At 42.2% G+C, this 17,806-nt stretch overlaps 1 protein-coding gene across 1 annotated transcript; it reads right to left on the bottom strand.

Moving 5' to 3' along the window:
• Positions 1 to 255: 255 nt before the first annotated feature.
• On the bottom strand, positions 256 to 17,015 carry LOC119735159 (centrosomal protein of 152 kDa-like). The gene is given in 18 exon segments (XM_038208863.1): positions 256 to 3,415; positions 3,742 to 3,898; positions 4,388 to 4,475; positions 4,773 to 5,195; positions 6,178 to 6,333; positions 7,179 to 7,295; positions 7,974 to 8,192; positions 8,863 to 8,987; positions 9,545 to 9,832; positions 10,616 to 10,742; positions 11,271 to 11,420; positions 12,175 to 12,310; positions 13,357 to 13,485; positions 14,203 to 14,395; positions 14,398 to 14,449; positions 15,308 to 15,511; positions 16,335 to 16,353; positions 16,873 to 17,015. Coding segments are annotated over 18 exon segments (4,266 nt in total). The 3' UTR covers positions 256 to 1,875.
• Positions 17,016 to 17,806: the final 791 nt, after the last annotated feature.

The following is a 17,806-nucleotide window of genomic DNA, read 5'->3' as shown; positions in this document are numbered from 1 at the left end:
CATTGGTTTTGTACATGTTTTCTACCCGAGGAGTCCTCCATTTGGTTCCTGTCCTCAATTCATCGATGATGTTGCACATGTTTGTCCTCGAATGTACACCATAAACAAACACTGTACATTCTAGTTTTCATGTGCAGAACACAGATGTGATGTTCAATGTCATTCACCAAAACACAATCTTTAAATCTGTACCACAACTAACAGCTGGGCACGGTGTTGAATAACTCAAAACGTCAAAATAGCTCGGGTAACAACTTGATGAATATCTTCAATTTAAATTATTTTATTTCAACTCAAAAATCAACAATCAATTACAATTACAAATATATAAATAAACTTTTTATGCTATTATTTACAACTATAATACATCACTTTTAATCTACAGTAAGGCACAGTTAGACACTGGATACTTTCAGTCAAAGAAAGCAGTATCATTAAGCATTTGCAGCGCTTTCTATACATGTGCAGAAAGTTGTGGCACAGAAAATGTGGGCGTACCCCTGATGACCGCTGTCATGGATTTTGTTGACCTGGACAAAAAAATAGGCCATTACAGTGGAAGGTCTGAATCATCAGAGACCCATGGGGAAACAGAGTGGTAGCTGAAAATAGTAACAGAATTCCAGCAACCTACTTGAAAAGGTAAACTTTAAAAAAGAAACTATACCATTGCGGTTCACCAATTGATGTTTAAACAGTTTGCTACATCTGTGATCTACATATTTGTCATTTTTGATGATCCTGTTAAAGATAGAGTAGACCGTTTACAGCCATCCAAAAAGTAACCGAGCAAATTATTTTGAAAAAGCTCACTTGGTTTAAAGATAGTAATGACACTAAACTCCCTGTGAAATTATTCCTTCTGGCATGCTGTCCTTTTGAAGAAAACAATGAAAGAAAGTCATTTCCAAAGATGTGTCAAGTGACACATTATTGGAATTTTTTTGCGAATCCGCCCCATTGCGTTCTAATTTGTGTAGTTGGTTTGCAAATTGACCTATCGCGGTAGAATTGCGTTGGAATCGCGTCAACGCAGCTTGTGAAATATTGTCCAATTAAGGAATATACAAATGGACGCGGAACACGCAAATTCTGAGACAAACAAAGCTTTTTGTACAAAAACTCCATAGGGTTGTCTAAGGGGCGTGGCTAACTCGCAAACGGCGATAGGTCAATTGTGCGAATCTGTGAATGAGAATCATGTCCTGAATTGATTTCGGGATTGTGTCATGGGAGGACACAATTCAAAATATGATACTCGGCAACTTTGGAATTGAAATCGAGACCCAGAATACTATGTTTATGTTATGTAATAAATGTTCTGTTTTCTCTAAATATACAGCATTCACAGAGCTAAAACTTCATCAGGTTTAGTTATTTAGCACCCATCTTTAGATCTTGAGCACTTGTTTGGTTCAAACAAACAAAATGCACAAATTACAAATGGTGTACTCTAGTAACTCTACCTTTAAGTTGACTGGTTATTGTGAAACAAACAGTTGTATTTTTGTTTGAGTAGAGAAACTGCTGAAGTTCCATATTAAATCTAGAAATCTGTAATTACTGAGGCTAAAAATTCCATGTGAAAAAAAACTGGTAATCTTTATTGTTCAATATCCTAACATTTGATCATGCACGTTAGTGTCATTTGCTGTTTTTAATGCATAAAATCTGTTAAAAAATTTGTTGCGATTTTAAATACAGAAACTTGCAGCACAACTATTTTGAGTACATTTTTCTCAATGTGAGGTTTGTCTTTACATAGTGGAATTGATAAACACTGTGAACAGAATTTTTTTTTCAAAAGTACAATGTAGAGATTGGGAAATTGCTCATACACACAACAAAGACAGATTTTTAAAAAATACTAATAATTTACATGCCAATTTGTTCTTCAAATTGTGGACTTTCAAATCCGCTATCCTGTCGTAGTAAATACTCTAACTTATCAGTAGATCTCAGCGTCCATTTCTTAGAACCAATGTTTGACATGGAAGGCAAGGTAGATGCCCCATTAAATTTCCTTGAGCCTGAAACACCGCTGAGCTTTGTTCGGGTATTTTCTAACTCAATTTTACTTTTTTTGGCAAAAGTTCCCCTAGGGGGCTCATCAAATCGGACGACTTTATCCAGCGGGAAATCCCGGGGGTTGTCGAGAGGGAAGTCCTGTATGGTACCCAGACTCGCAGGCAGGTCATTGTACACAGTGTCAAGGGAACCGCTCGAGATGTCTGTTGCTTTGTAAGGTCCTAGCGAAGGCAACTCAGTGTGTCTTGTGACTTGGAGCACTTGTCTGAGAGTCGGTGCGGAAACGGTCGCCAGCATCGCTGCCGTCTTTTCAGTCGGGGGTGGGACTTTCACCGGACCCTTCCTAGGCTCGGCACTTCTCTTGTGGTCTGTGATTGGTCGCTTGAAAGGGCTGTGCTGTGACACACTGCCGTCTCGGCCAATCGTAGAGGGCGTCTCATTTCTCCGCGATCGGACGGTGATGTTGGAGCTGGATTTGGAGGGGGCAGAGTAATTCTTGGTTGGAAACCTCAATCCGGGAGACCCATTGCCTGAAGACTCTGGGGAGCTTTCTCGTGACTTTGCGGTCACCCAGTTCCTGACAGAGTTGCTCGTGACATTCCTGTGTGTCGGTTCTGAGAATCCATCTTGGTTCTTTGAATGCTCCGTACTCTGAGCAGTAACAGGGGAGGAATCAGGAGAGCTTTCCCTGGATTTAAGAGTCACTGATCTACTGCTTGAGTTGGACACCACTTTTCTTGCACCACTGGATGAATTGTCTGGTGAGCTATCCCTAGATCTAGCAGACACACTCCCTGTTGATAATGAGGAAGTTGTGAGGGAAGGATTATCTTCTGTTCTGCCGTGGCTTTTGGAAGCCAGTCGCTCCGGTTTCGGATTGAACTCTCTGGGTTGAATGGGCAGCTTGCTGAGTGCGATTCCAGTCTCCATCTCGTCCCAAGAACTTCCCAAAGACGTGGGACCGAATTCATCAGATGATCTCCCGCTTCCGAGTCTGTCTGATGAGCTGTCGGGTGTTGAAGACGGCATTGCCTGATCATTTGCAGATTTTCTGAGACCAGAGGTAGAGTAGCTGGCGATCTTGTTAGAGGAGACATGCGGATGCCTTACCTTGGCTGGCAGGCCTTGAGACACGTCACTCTTGGGCTGGTGATGTTGTCTATCCTCAGTAACTGTCTCTGCCACGGCTGTTGATTTGTTTTTACCCGTGGCACTCTTGGCACTCTGGCTAGGACCTGGGTCTTTCTCTTGGCTCCTGGATGGGTCACCCTGTGCTGATGCCACCGGTTGTGGGAGCTTTGTAGCCAGCTGGTCCGGGGGAAGCTCCAAGGCCTTTGCCATGGCGGCAAGCTTGCTGGCCGTGGACTTGGCTTTGGTCTTGCCATTCCTGTCACAGACAAGAGGTAACAGGGAACTGTGAGACTTCGAACGATGGAAATTTCATGATAATGATTAATGTACACAGTCTTCAGTAAGCTAACTCTGGCAAGCTCAGTGGTCGAGAAGTTAAATGTGTACACTACTAACAGGTTTAGGGATCGAGCCTTAACTGAGCAAGCTTGTGATTTTTTTTTCTGATAAGCTCTCGGACAGCACTGAAGAGGCAAAGAAAAGTTAGGAAATGAAGCAGAAGTATTCAAGAACGCTCCTAATCCTTGATGGCTCCTCTATACAATAATGCCAAAAGGTTTTGAACAAGGCATCAAATCTTACCCTGTCTGATTCTGATCCTCTTCAAGGAACTTCTGTAGGCATTCTAGGTAGTATCTGCGTAGCTTCTTGGCCGTGTTGTGCCGTTCCTTCATGACTTCGCTGTGCACGGTGTGTCGACAGTTCTCTCTCATGTCATTCATTCGCTTCATTACGTCAACTGTTGCACACACAGCAAAACAAAGATGCGATATAGACTTTGGCTAATAGATTTGGCGTGAGGGGAATATATTCTAAATACTTGCTGATGTTTGATAGCTTTACTCGGCATTTCACTAACTAGGTAACACCAAAAAAGCTAAATAAATCAACTAGAGTAAAATTACTTGTCGATTTGGTGGAGCTGCTAAGCACAGACAATATTTGCTTAGCAAAAACAGGGTACCAGCCGTAATGTCATTGGATTTATATTGCTGGTGGCCAGATCCCGGCTGATTTTTGGCACCAAGGCAAATTATGGAGGACACCAATGTACATGAGGACACCAAAAAAGCAAAATAGTACTCCACCTTGTCTGTACAATCCAAGCTTGAAGAAAAAAGAAAAAAAAAGCCAAGAAAAAAAAAAAAAAACGCATCCCCGCATCAATTCCGGAACTTATGGTCTGACCAAAAATATTTTTTTTTGGCCTTACCCTCAGTTTACTCACCTTTGATTTTCTTGACCGTTCTGATGTAGTGAGCTTTAATTTCTTGCAAGGCTTCACTTGACACGCTGTCATCATTTTGCCCAACGGTCTGCAAAGAATAAAAAATCATCAAGCATTTCTTCACAGGAATCAGAATGCAGATGCTTACTTTAAACGGTATTGTAAAAAATGGAACTCCAAAGTACGGAGGGAAGCGACTTCTTGACTTGGATATGGTAAATAAAAGAAATGGATTGTCTGCTTAAAGTAAAAATTAAGAGAAAGTCGGATCAATTATCTCAAGAAATAAATATAAATTGTAGAAAGCCAAATGAGTTTTAAATTCTTTAGGTGTAAGTTTGAAATCTTTTTAAAGAATTAAGTAAAAACTGACAACTTTGCTAACCTGTGTTTCCGCATCAGCCATCTTCTCTCCGTCTCCTCTCTGCCGTCGGGCTGCTTGTAGCTCCTCCTCATATCTCCTCTGCATCCCGGCCATCTTGGCCTCCAAGGCCTCGACAGCGGCCGCGTTGGCCCCCGTCAGCCGCCCCTGTAGCTGCTCCAGCTCCCGTCGTAGGCCGTACTCCGTCTGTTTCAGCTCCCGGTCCGCGTCCTGGAGCTGCTCTCGCAGCGACTCGATCTCCTTCTCCAGTTTCTGCCTGGCGAGGGCGTGCTTGCGGCGGTGGCGTTCGGCCTGTCGCTGGTGGTCGCGGAGCTGGGCGGCGGAGTCGCTGAGCTGCTCTTGCAGGTCGTTGCGTTCTTGCTTCCAGATCTGCTCCTTGCGCTCAAGGATCTCGTCGCAAGCTTTCCTCAGTTCAGTATCGCAATTCTGTCGATGGTAAAGAAAAGGATTTAAAGCTATAGTCCATCATTTGCAGCCATCCGAAAAGTAACTGGTGTAATTACTGTTGAAAAACAAACTTGGTTGAAAGATAGTAAGGGAACTAAACTCCCTGTGAAATTATTCTTTCTGGGAAGCTGTCATTTTGAAGTAATCAACAAAAGAAGGCATTTCCAACGGTGATTCTTAAGAAGCACCATAGGAAAATTTAAATTAGTAGTTCGTTTTGTTATTCAGCGCAGCGCGCACAAGTATTGGAACGACGCACACGCGCGCGCGGTTGTTATAATTCGTCGGATCCGAGTGCGCGACGCCGCGTATAGCTGCAATTCAAAACAATTCAAAACATGATTCAGTAACTTTTGATTTGAAATTGAGATCTTAGAATGCTGCTTTTCTCGGAATGTACAGCTGAAGCTTAGCTGAAACTTCATCAGGTTAGTTGCTCAGTATCCTTCATTAGATTTTGAACACTTTTGTTGCTTCAAACGAACAAAATGCACTAATTACAAATGATGGACTATAGCTTTAAAGATGAAGGATTGCTCACAATCGTCTACTCTAAACATGGGTCGCTTGTCCTTTGATTCTAAGCAGGGGATGGGGAGCAATCTAGAGCAATGACATTTCCTAACTGGGGAGGGGGGGAATTAGGTTGGGGGAATTGGGTGGGGTGGGGGTTATTTGTGCACAGATCCTGCAGGATCATGTTTTTTATAAACAAATGTTCACTTTTTGCAATGTTCAATATATTGGCCTAATGTACTTCTCACACAAGTAGCCAAACAATTACTGAATTTCAAATTAGCAATGAACTGAGGGCATCTGTGCGCCCTTTTGTGTCGAGGCTGAAAAAGTCAAAGGTCTTCGATGTCCTGCAATGGCTCATCACATTTTCAGCTTTAATGCCAATTTCAAATTCATCTGCACATACACACAAGTGTTTTCGGAGGTTGTCATTCAATCTGACCTTGGACCACTGATCTCTCGCTGAGCGGACCGCCTCCTCTATTCCCCTCTCTAGCTCCGCCTCATATTGGGATCTCAGCTCTTCCTGATCAGCTTCAGTCTCGGCCGTCAGGGCAACCAAGGCAGCCTTCTGAGCATCCAGCATGTCTTGCTTCTCCTGCAAAAAACACATAACTAAAATTACATTTTTTCTCACTTTAAAAAAATAAAAAAATAATTTTTTTTTAAAAAAGTGGGAAAAAAATCACACATTTGGCACTGACGTGAGGCATGACAACACTTTCTTTTGGGATAAAAAGTTATTGTGTCCATCTAACTTTTTCAGCCTCACTCTTGCGGCAAGTTTGCTATGATAAGGAACCTTCCACAATTTTTCAAAAAAAACCAACCCTCATCACTTTGCAAAAATCAATGGCATCAAACCTATTGAAAAAGAATTGTGACTTGGTTCTTCCTTCTTGAATCCAGTAACTCCCTCCAATACACCTGGGGGATTGTAAGGACCTTTACTACAATGTATTACATTGTACTACATTGTATTACAATGTATTTATTCCCTGATAAATTCAGACAGCCATAGAGTGCTGGATGGTTTGGGCCAGTACAGGTGGAACATGGCCCAATTTCACGGCGCTGCTAAGCACAAAAATTTGCTTAGCATAAAAAAAATCTGGCTTATAAAGCAGGTTACCAGCCAAAAAAACTCCATGTGAAATATATTGCTTGTGATTAGTATTCAGCTTTTGTTCGCTTAGCATGAATATCACATGGAGTTTTGGCGGGTAACCTGCTTTTATAAGCCAGACTTTTATTGTGCTAAGCAAATTTTTGTGCTAAGCAGTGCCGTGAAATTGGGCCCTGGTAGGGCGGTTTGGGGCGGTTTGGGGCAGTACATGAAATAATGGATTTACCTTTTGCCATTGGTTCTGCGCCTCCTGTGCAGCTGGAACAGGTAGGGCGGTTTGGGGCGGTTTGGGGCAGTACATGAACTAATAGATTTACCTTTTGCCATTGGTCCTGTGCCTCCTGCAATGCCTTGTTGATTGCGTCTTGCCGTGAGTTGATTTCCTCATCCAGTCTGGACTGCCAATCATTGGATGCACGCTCCAAACGTTGACTCTGTGTTACAAATTAAACAGGGAAGAATGCAATGAATACAAAAGTGTGTAATACATTCATGTAAACATTTAGTCAACCTAATACAGACATTTTTAAAGACGGATTGTGAATTTAAATGACAATCACAAATATTTAATGACAAGTGCATTAAGTTGTGTCTAGAGTCTAAATTGATACAAAGCCTCATGCACAAAAACCACAAAATATCAAAGACAATATCAAAGAGCTTAGTAAACTATGACATAAATGAACAACAAATGTTCCCAAATTTGAACAATATCAAACACCAAATTCCTTCGTAACGTGTTTCAACATGAAGACTTTGCCAGGAAAACAGTATCTGAGCACTTGCAAGCGCAGATCCAGCTAGCCCCTGGCACATTTGTCTGCCCCACTTTCGTCAAAGGGGGCCTTTTTGTTTAATTGTAATTTGAACACACTTTCCTGACAATTTCTTATCAGTCAACATGATATTTCCCCATGTTTTTCACAAAAATTGGCAAAATGCCCAAACTTTTTCAAAACAGAAGTTCACAAAACAAAAAAAACCTCAGATAAGGAACACACATTTTAGTTCTTCGTCAATTTAATTTTGGTAATCACGAACTGCTTTTTTTAACTTCCTAAAATAAATGACAGATTTTTTAAGTTCCAAAATCTGATTTGAGTATCCCGTACTTGGTCCTTCTCTGCCTTTGTTTGAGCATCTCTCAGCATCTCCTCCATGACTCGCTGGTGTTCCTTCTCCATCCGTGTCTTGGCTTCCTCCACGGCAGCTGCTCTGTCCCTCTCTGCCTCTTGCTTCATCTTCTGTCTTCCCTGCTCCAGGATTGCTTGCAGGTTGGTGATGTCTGTCAGGTGTTTGGACTCAAGTGACTTTGTTCGCTCTGCTACTCCCTGTCCAAGATTCAAGATGGATAGGATTAGTTTCTTTGTTCTTGGTTGCACAAATAATAATGTATCTTAAGGTCTGAAACAAGTCATGGATTACAATCTCAGCTACTATGCCGAAGACAGAAGTCGATGAATAGGAAAGGTTTCGGTTTTTTTTCTTTCTTTCAAACTTACGGAATAATCTTACAGAAATAAATAGAGGGCTCCTTTGGGGTAGAAAGGAGTTTTCACAAATGATCTTGGCCTGTCTCTGCCCAAGATCATCCAACTTGGGCAGAGATAAGCAAGATAATTTGGAATAGTTTCTGTTCATGGTTGCCAAAAAAATGTTTAACGACTGAATTCAGGAATACAGTCAAAACCACAATGTTCCACTTTTTTAAATAGAATAATTAATTCACACACCCTTCCTTTCCTGAGAATTCCAAGTTGAAGCCACTAAGCTTGACAGGCAAGAGCCAAAAGTTATTGAAAATGCTCCCCAAACAACAAATCACATAATCAAGTCATTCGATCGTTCTCTAGAATCGTTATTCCCTGCCAGTAAATCAAATTAAGTAATCCTTGAATAAGTGAAAAAAAAAATGCTCGAATAAGTAATAAAAGTAGTCTTCGAATAAGTAGCAAAATTAAGCATTAACTTTATAAGGGAAGCATTTTTCTTTTATTGTACCTTTGTGATTTCTTCTTCTCCCTTTTCTTTCATCCACTCTTCTTTGACTTTTTCCCAGTCCACTTTCTCGTCGGTCCACTGTCGTCTTGCAGCCGAGATAGCTTCGTCCAGTCTCTTTTCAGGATCTGTAAAAATAAAAACCACACATGTAATGATTGTTGTATTCTGCCCCTTACCGACGTAATTTTATAAGCACTGTACGCTCAGAGGAAACAATTAACATGCCTGCTCGGGTGGGACTCGAACCCACGACCTCTTGCCTTCTTACGGAAAAGTCAGTTGGCCGATTCAAGTCTAAGGCTGTGTCTAACAGGTATCTAGAGCTATGACCATGGCTATGGTCAGCATTTGCTCACACAGTTGTAAACGACAAAGACCTAGCCAACAGCTCCAGACAAGAGATTTGGACGTGGCCTATTGCAGCAGTCGTAGATTGGACTGATTCAGTATGAATCTTAGAAGTTTTCAGTGTTTTAGTGTGTTTAAGGCCTTGTGGTTCCAAACTCGATTTGTGAGTCATAAGCCGTGTCTGAATTACTTGGCTACGGCTTGCAATTACACATGTGTCTATGGGAAGAGGCTGCAGCCGCTCCCCATAGACACAGTGCTACTTCCAGACGTAGCCAAGTCGTTCGAATGAAGCCATGATGTAAGATTAGATGGGTACTAGTCCTTTGCACACCTTCTTGCATCCACTGTTCCCTAGCCATCTCAATAGCCTTCTTCAGTTTCTCCTTGGTGCCAGCCTCGGCAGCCTTAATCCACTCAGTCTGAGCCTTAGCCACAGCCGTCTGGATAGCCCCTGCCTTGTCCATCACATGCTCAGCCTCGGCAGCCTTCATCCACTCAGTCTTAGCCTTAGCCATAGCCATCAGGACAGCCCCAGCCTTGTTCCCCTCGTGCTCGGCCTGTAGCCGCTCCTTCTGCTTGCTAAGCTGCTCTTGGTGGTTGGTTTCCAGATCTTTCTTGGCTGCATGGAGAAAAACAAAACAATTATATCTGAAGTTTTTCAAACCTTTCATCGATATTGCCAAACTTTGAAAGGACAAGTACAGTTTTATCCAGTTACTAATGAAAACTTCCTCAAATTTGAGAGAATGAGTCAATTGAAATGTTTCAATCATTGTTCAAGTGAATTAAAAAAACAGTTTGAATTTCCACTACATCAAATTTTTGAAAATTATAATAAAGTACAAGGACCCAACAAGCTAAGGCTAAACTCAGCTGAACTAAACATCCAAGTCACAGAAGGCCACGTGTGCAGGCAACATGGAGGAAACTGAATGCCTTGCAAGCTATTAAAAAAGGAACTTTTCCAACAGTTAATATAGAAATTCATCGGAGCAAACTCCTCAGAATTTGCCCGTCGTTTCCCCTCAGAGATTGCCTAGTACAAATGGCCAGAAAGTTGCCTCGTTTGAGAAGAGAGTACAACACCACACTCTGTGACATGGGTGGCGTAGTGCAAAAAACGTTTGCCTCTCACTGCTGTAGCCAGGGTTGGATTCTCAGATTCTACTGTTTTTCTCACTCTGCAAAAATCAGCACTTTCGATCGGGCTGTGCTTCGTGCTAAGACATGGGTCGTATGGTGGCTGCCTCAGGGACCTTTACATGCCTTCAGCTCGAACATGTTGTAGCTGCGTCCTTCGCAATTCAGATTCTGCTTCTATTTATTTATCTATTTTTTTCAATTGAAACCTACAAAAGTCCATCAGAACCTCAACGTCATAACAGACATAGTCAGCACACACCTTGCTCAACTCTCTGTTCCAGCTCAGTCTCCATTTTGACTCGCCACTCGGCATCGGCAGCAGTGAGGGCGCTATTCCCAGCCTCCTTGCGCGCTGCCTCGGTCCACTCAGCTTTGGCTAGGGCCAACTGTTAAATAAATCACATGACAAAAACCAATTAAATCAACTTTCATGAAAGAATATCACTGCTACACTTGGTGAGGTGTGGGTGGCAATACTATAATAGCATGCGAAGAATCACTGAAGATCTCTGTTATCTTGGAGATCTTCACTTTTGGGTTTGAGTGTTGAGTAAAATTGACTTTGCTTGATGGCAGAGGTATGGTGCATCAATTCAACAATGGTATTGAAAGGCCCTGTAAATGTTTTCCGTATTCGACAGGTTCAGAACTAGGTCAAGTATTCCTAGGTTGATTTTAGTAGCCTTTCCTTAATCTAACACTGTGACATGCTTCAAAACCCATCAGGAGCTATGGAAGAATTTTGAGAATTGAGGAAGGCACGGCCCAGCAGCATGGAACTTGATGCCTCTTGAGTAACGATTCCTTACACAGTGACTACTATTTGGGGAAGAGTGAGGGGAAATCGGTAAGGGCCGTAAAAAAAATGCCGGGGGAATTAAGTTTAAAGATGTAAATTCTACAATCTTTCCTACCTGCTCCTCTACTGTCTTCTTATTCTCCTCCTCCGCCTCTTGTCTCCAGCCGCTCTTAGCCATCACCAATTCTGCTCGGTGACTACTCTCCAAGGAATCTCTGAGCTCCTTCACGGCTGCATCATGCTGGGCTTGCCAAGCCTCCTTGGCCTGAGCAATAAAGACATGCATGGTATTACATTGTGTTACAGTGTATTACATTGTATTACAATGTATTCATTCCCTGATAACTTTAATATAAAACCATACACTACTGGACAGTTTGGGGCCTTTTAGGGAGTAGTTTGGGTGGTTTGGGTCTGTGCGGGAACTAGTTGGATAATACCCAACCATCGCAACAGACAAATTTGTGAACCACGATCACAAGTTACTACTGATGTTGTACCTCATCCACACATATCACACTTGTACTTAATTTGCGGGTAACATTTTGGCAACCTTTTGGTCAAAGGAGTATTGGTGTTCATACAACCAATACCTTAGCATCATACCACCTCAGTATTGGCTTTTCACTATGATCACAGGACTAGTCAAAGGGGGCTCAAAGCACTATGCTGTTCTCTACTGTTTAAGATGTGTAACAGTACGATTAAGTAAAGGCACTTCATCACCTAATTATACTGGGTGCGGAGAAACAGGTGCATTCAACTCTCCAAAGGGACACCTTAGTTTACGCAGAAACAACGTGGCAGTCACATTGAATAAGTTTGCCGCAAGGCTGTGGCCATAACTGCAGAGTCCCATGATCGGAGTGAAGGAACCCACGCTAAATTTTTCAAGACATCACCCCGACCATTATCATTTCTCTCACACTGCCAGATGTTTTTTCCAAATATTATTATTATTTTTTTGGGGGGGGGACTGTTTGGGGGTAAATAATGAAAAGAAAGTTTGATTTTCTCACTGCTTCTAGTTGTTGAGAAGCTTCAGCCCTCAGTGTCTTGGTGACGGTATCCTCGATCTTGTTCTTCTCTTCACACACATCAATGTAGAGTCCCTTAACCGCGTCTAGCTCCTTCTGAGCTTGCTCCAACTCCGATCTAGCACAGACACAAACCAAACTTTAATTTCTAATCCGATTATCTCAAAACTTCCTCTCATCTTCTGGGATTCCACTGGTTGCTATCAGCCGCCGTACTTCGCGTAACATTCTTGTATTCATTTTCAGTAGCTCTTCAAATAACATAAAGCCTGATTGCCTGAAGTATATATTCAATTGTTTTTCGTTTGTTAATTTTTTTGCTAATGAGGTACCACACAGGGGTGGCGGTAAGGCCAAGAAAAAAAAAAGTCGGTCTCTGGTCAGCGCGCGCGTCGATTTTTTTCATGTACGTCGATCTTTTTTTTCCCCAAAAATATTCTGCGGTAGCTCCAACAGCGCCCTCTATTTCCGCACCTCCTCAATTTTTTACCAAAGAGCACCAAGGAATGGGAAATTGCACCAAGGCAAATGATGAAAGCACCAAGGCAAATTATGGAGGACACCAATGTACATGAGGACACCAAAAAAAGCAAAGTAGTACCCCGTGTGGCCGTGTGGCCGCGTCAATTCCGGAACTTTGGTCTGACCCGAGACCAAATATATTTTTTTGGGGGGCCTAACAACGTTTTTTTTTTTTTTCTTGGGTCATAAGCCCAAAATAGGGTCGGTCGGGGAAATGAGAACCATAGAAATAAAAAGGGATGCCCTTTTAATATTTCCAGAGTCAGGTTGGCTCAGTGGCCCTTCCCAAGCCTTTCACCTCTGTTGGCCAGTTTGAACACTACCCAGGAAGACAAGCGGATAGGGTTTTTAATCCCTATTTGATTCCTTAGATTTCCCCAGAATGTTAATCTTGAATTTTCCTCTACCTCAAAAAAAATTTGACTTTTCTTCCTTTCTCTCCACAAGATTCTTTGGGTTTGCGACAATGCTACAAGTGCTATGAATCAAAGGATTGGAGTTCAGGAGAAAAGGGTTAGGGCAAAATAAGGCACTTTGAAGGCCAGAAGGAAAATCTCATCTCTTCCCAAGACTGCCATGTACTCTATATAACACAAAGTCCATGCCAAAGTTGGGAAGATTTCAGTCGTCGCTGTGGCGTACCTGAGTTCCTGCAGCTGGTGTTGATGAGCCTCCTTCAGCATGTCTCTCTCCGATTGGAACTCTGTCGCCAGCTCCTCCCTGAGATGACGCGACGAGTCCTCGTGGAGCTGAAGACATGTCTTCTGCACTCTGTCAACGGTCAATAAAATATCAATTCATCAATGATGAACCAACAAACTTTTTAATAAACTGTTTATAGTAGACACAACAATTCATATGGATCGTCTTGTTAATTTGAAATGGTGATTACTACAAGTTTACGCTGTGATTTATATGCTAAGTGGAAAAAATGGCGAGTGCAGTTTTTCTAGTTCTCTGTGTCTCCCATAGTTGTAAAAAGTCCATCAAGAGTCCAATCACAACTAAATTCATGAGTGACAACTGAAAAGGAATGAACGCTGATTAAGGAATGCCTTTGTCAAAGCTTGTTTGAAACACTGACTTCAGACTGGATGAGTTTTGATTTACCTAGGTATGACTTGTGATGACTAATTCACAACTCTGTGATTTTGCCTGTGCTCAACTGTGAGCACTCTGGGCCCAATTTCACGGCGCTGCTTAACAGTTAGCAGAAAAGCTGTGTTTAGCATAGCAGAAAAATTTGCTAACCTTAAGCACTATTTCACGGCGTTTGTGTGCTAACGGTCGCGCGTGCATGGAGATTTCTATTGTTACGTCACTAAGTTAAGCAAATTTTTCCTCGGAAGTAAGCGTGCCTTTTGCTGTGCTTATGCTTATGGTCTCCATGAAATAGACGGAGACTCTGTTAGCAGAAAATCGTGTGCTTACCAGCGCCGTGAAATTGGGCCCTGCTCATTATGTACGAAGGAGAGAGCCTTTCCTTACCTCTCCAAGTCAATCTTCTTATCCTGATCCCACTCTGTCACCATCTGTACCATCTGTTTCTTCAAGTCCGAGTTGGCCTCATTCAAGCGGCCCTCCTCCGCCTTGAGTGCTTCCAGCGTCTTGCTCATATCTTCCTTCTCCGTCCGCAGTTTGTCAATCTCATCTTGGAGACGTCTGGATGTGGCTCTTTCGGCGTGGGTGAAGCCTTGGTAGTCTCCAGCTGGGCTTCCAGGACCTTAAATCGAACCTGTTCATGAAGGAAGCAGTCTTGCTTGAAATGACAACAACCCTCAATAAACTCAAGAGACTATCTGACGGCTCTATTTAAGGGTTCACAGACACATTTTCAGAAGCAAATTTATTTTGTCAGCATTCATAAAACCGGACCCAGAATTTTAACTCTTCAGTGCGTGTTAAAGTGGGCACAATTTCACTCACTCTCATACTATTTATTATGACTGAAGCAGCGAGACTGATTGGGTGAGATAGGAGAAAAACCAAAACTCCTGAAGTAATTGGCAGAGGGTTTGGGGGATGCCGAGGACCGAAAAAGCAACATAGGGTATAAGATATCTTTGTATCTGTCTAAGGCTCCACGTAAAATACACATTTTTGAGTGTTACATAAACCTTTATAGTAAATGACATCTTTATGGTAAGATCTCAGGAATTCCAAATTTCAAGAGGGACCTTTAACAAATCCTGGCATTGATCTGTAAGGCCAAAAAAAAAAAGTCGGTCTCTGGTCAGCGCGGAGCGTCGATTTTAATCATGCGCGTCAATCTTTTTTTTCCCAAAATGTTCCGCGGTAGCTCCAACAGCGCCCTCTATTGCCGCACCTTCTCATTTTTTTTTACCAAAGAGCACCAAGGAATGGGAAATTGCACCAAGGCAAATGATCGAGAGCACCAAGGCAAATTATGGAGGACACCAATGTACATGAGGACACAAAAAAGCAAAATAGTACCCCACCTTGTCTGTACAATCCAAGCTTGAAGAAAAAAAAAAAAGCAAAAAAAAAAAAAAAAAAAGCTGCGTCCCCGCGTCAATTCCGTAACTTTGGTCTGACCAGAGACCGAATATTTTTTGGCCTAACCTTGTTTTACCTCTTTATCCTTGGCAGTAGTCTCCATGCCCAGCAGCCTAGTCTTCCCTGCCTCCAGATCCGTCCTGGCTGCCCTGAGGTCTGCCTGCAGCTTGGAGACCTGTGCGCGCTTGGTGCGGTTACTCTGCAGGGAACGCTCCAGCTCCTTCCGCAGGCCCTGCACCAGGTCCTCCGGGGACAGCTTGGGGGCCGATCTGACGACGACCTGAAATCAAAATGGTAGGATGCCGGACTCCGTGAATGAAGAGCATTGAGAGCTCCTTGGGAGACACAATCGCTTGAGCACACTGGTTCATGTGGACATGGTGCACAAACTTTTTTGCTCCGTTCGTGCTAGCATGAGCACCAGGAGAAAGGGCTCCGTGCACAAGTACCCCCTCAACGGTTACAAAGAGAGAGTTGGGGGAGACCACTGGGAGAGACACTCGAATGCACCGCCGACGACGCCTGATGCTAATGTGAAGACGCTATGGCTTTGTGAACCAGTATGTCCTTTCCATTGATGTTTGCGAGCACGTTCCCTATGACCTTATGTCTAATAGGTTACAAATCCCCTCTCTCCAGCAAAGACGTGATCATATCTGTTTAAAGTTTGGTAAAAACCTTCTCTCATCTCATAAATACCGTGACTGGCTCCCACCCAAAAGATCAAACAATCTCCGCAATACCAACACCCTGTCAATCCCTCGATGTCGAACCAACCGATACAAGAATAGTGCAATCCCATTCTTAACCAACCTTCTGAATACCAACTAAGCTTTATGTTTCATATCCTGGTGTGATATTTATCCTCATTTATTAATTTTTTTTTTGTAATCTGAGCAATCTATTTCTCCATGTTTGTTTTCCCAACTTTTTTTGTCATTTTTTTTTTTAAACTCTTTCATTGTGTACCTCCATTCTTGTTGTTACATGCATTATTTTTTAACTCCCATTATAATTTTTTACCGGTCTTGTAATTATTTTTATTGTAATGCATACAGTTTTTACCTCTGTCTATTTTTAAAATGTTTTTAGTGTAAACCTGCCCACAATTCAGCCTTCGGGCTGCAATGGGAGAGTAAAATAAAACCATTTAATAATTTAATAATAATACATAAGCCCCAAGGACCGACACACAAAGGGAGAACAACAGATCCTTTAAGTCCTCGGGCATTGGGTCCTTTGTTGAAAACAGTCCTCTGTAATAGGTTCGTGTGCTTAGTCTAGGGGGAGAGTTTATATTACAGGGACAAAGGGAAACACAAAGCATTGTCCTTGGGAGCATAGTAAAACAAGAGTGTCTGCGCATGATGTGTGTCCTGTCCACTCGGCTCTCGAAAGTGTTTAAAAAGCGCCCTCTCTTGTTCGCGCATACATGGAGCCATAGTGGCAATGCTTTTAAGTCATTTCTGTTTTGCTGGCCTGAAGTTGCGGTTAAAAGTTTACGAAATCTTTTTGAGTAAACTGTGAGAACATTTCATGGGATACACGATATCTAGAAAATCATGTTCCCTTTAGGACTTTAATCTGATTGTAATGGAAAAATGAAAGACTTAAAAACGAAAAATATGGAGCGCATTTTACCTGGAACTTTGTGGCGTCTTCCAGTCAGACTTGGCCAGGTTCCTGACAGCGAAGGACTTGGATGTGTGTATAGATTCCGGTGACTTGGTTGCCATGACGCCCAGCTCCATGGCCGACTCGTACATCTGCAGCTGCTCCTTCATTTCTGTGAGTTCCTCCTGTATCAACAACATATGCAAATTACCATCAACTGAAGTAGAATTGTCTGATTGTAAAATTCAATAGCCATTAGCACAAAATGTTTTTGTTTGGCTGATGATAAGAAGAGCCATTTTATTGGGTCCAAGATACCAGCAAAAATGATATTTGTTATATCGTATACGTGGATACTGTAATTTCAGTGGTTGAGAAAGGAAATGTCAAAGGCTTGTAAAATACCTCTCTGGATCTTTAAGTATTAAGCAAAACTCATCATTCAAAACACAATACTCTAATAACAAATAAGCGAAAATGATTTTTGTTTTCCTGACCGTAAGGCGCTGGTCATGTCTTGACTGAAGGTGCGAGCGGCAGTAGCCTCCTGGAGCTGAACTCGGAGTAGGTTGATCTCCTGTAGAGAGCTGGTACAAAAAGCCAAAAAAAAAAAAAAAAATATTTTAAAACTGCAAAACTGCCAAGTGCATTTCAAAAGGATATTGAATGTTTAAGGTTGCCACAACTTTTGTTTATGTCAGACTAATTGTTCAACTTTCATGCATCACCACCGAGCAAGAGAAGGGTGAAGATCAGATTTCTGTCAGGTAACTATTCTGCACCGGGGAAATCAGGAGTTACATCTGTTTTCTGACTTGTGTTCCAGATGTCACGTCGTCTTTTATTATGAAGATCTGAATGAAGTACATGAAAATTTTGATGTCTGAAAACAAGAGCATCAACTTCTGAAGATCATCTGTTGTAGTCGTTTGGAATGACCCCATAGTCTACTTAAAATTAA

This window comes from Patiria miniata, unplaced genomic scaffold (genome assembly GCF_015706575.1).
Source record: "Patiria miniata isolate m_02_andy unplaced genomic scaffold, ASM1570657v1 HiC_scaffold_29, whole genome shotgun sequence".
In the NCBI taxonomy this organism is placed as follows: domain Eukaryota; kingdom Metazoa; phylum Echinodermata; class Asteroidea; order Valvatida; family Asterinidae; genus Patiria; species Patiria miniata.
Note: the sequence above shows the minus strand (reverse complement) of the source record. Positions and strands in the feature narration are given on the sequence as shown.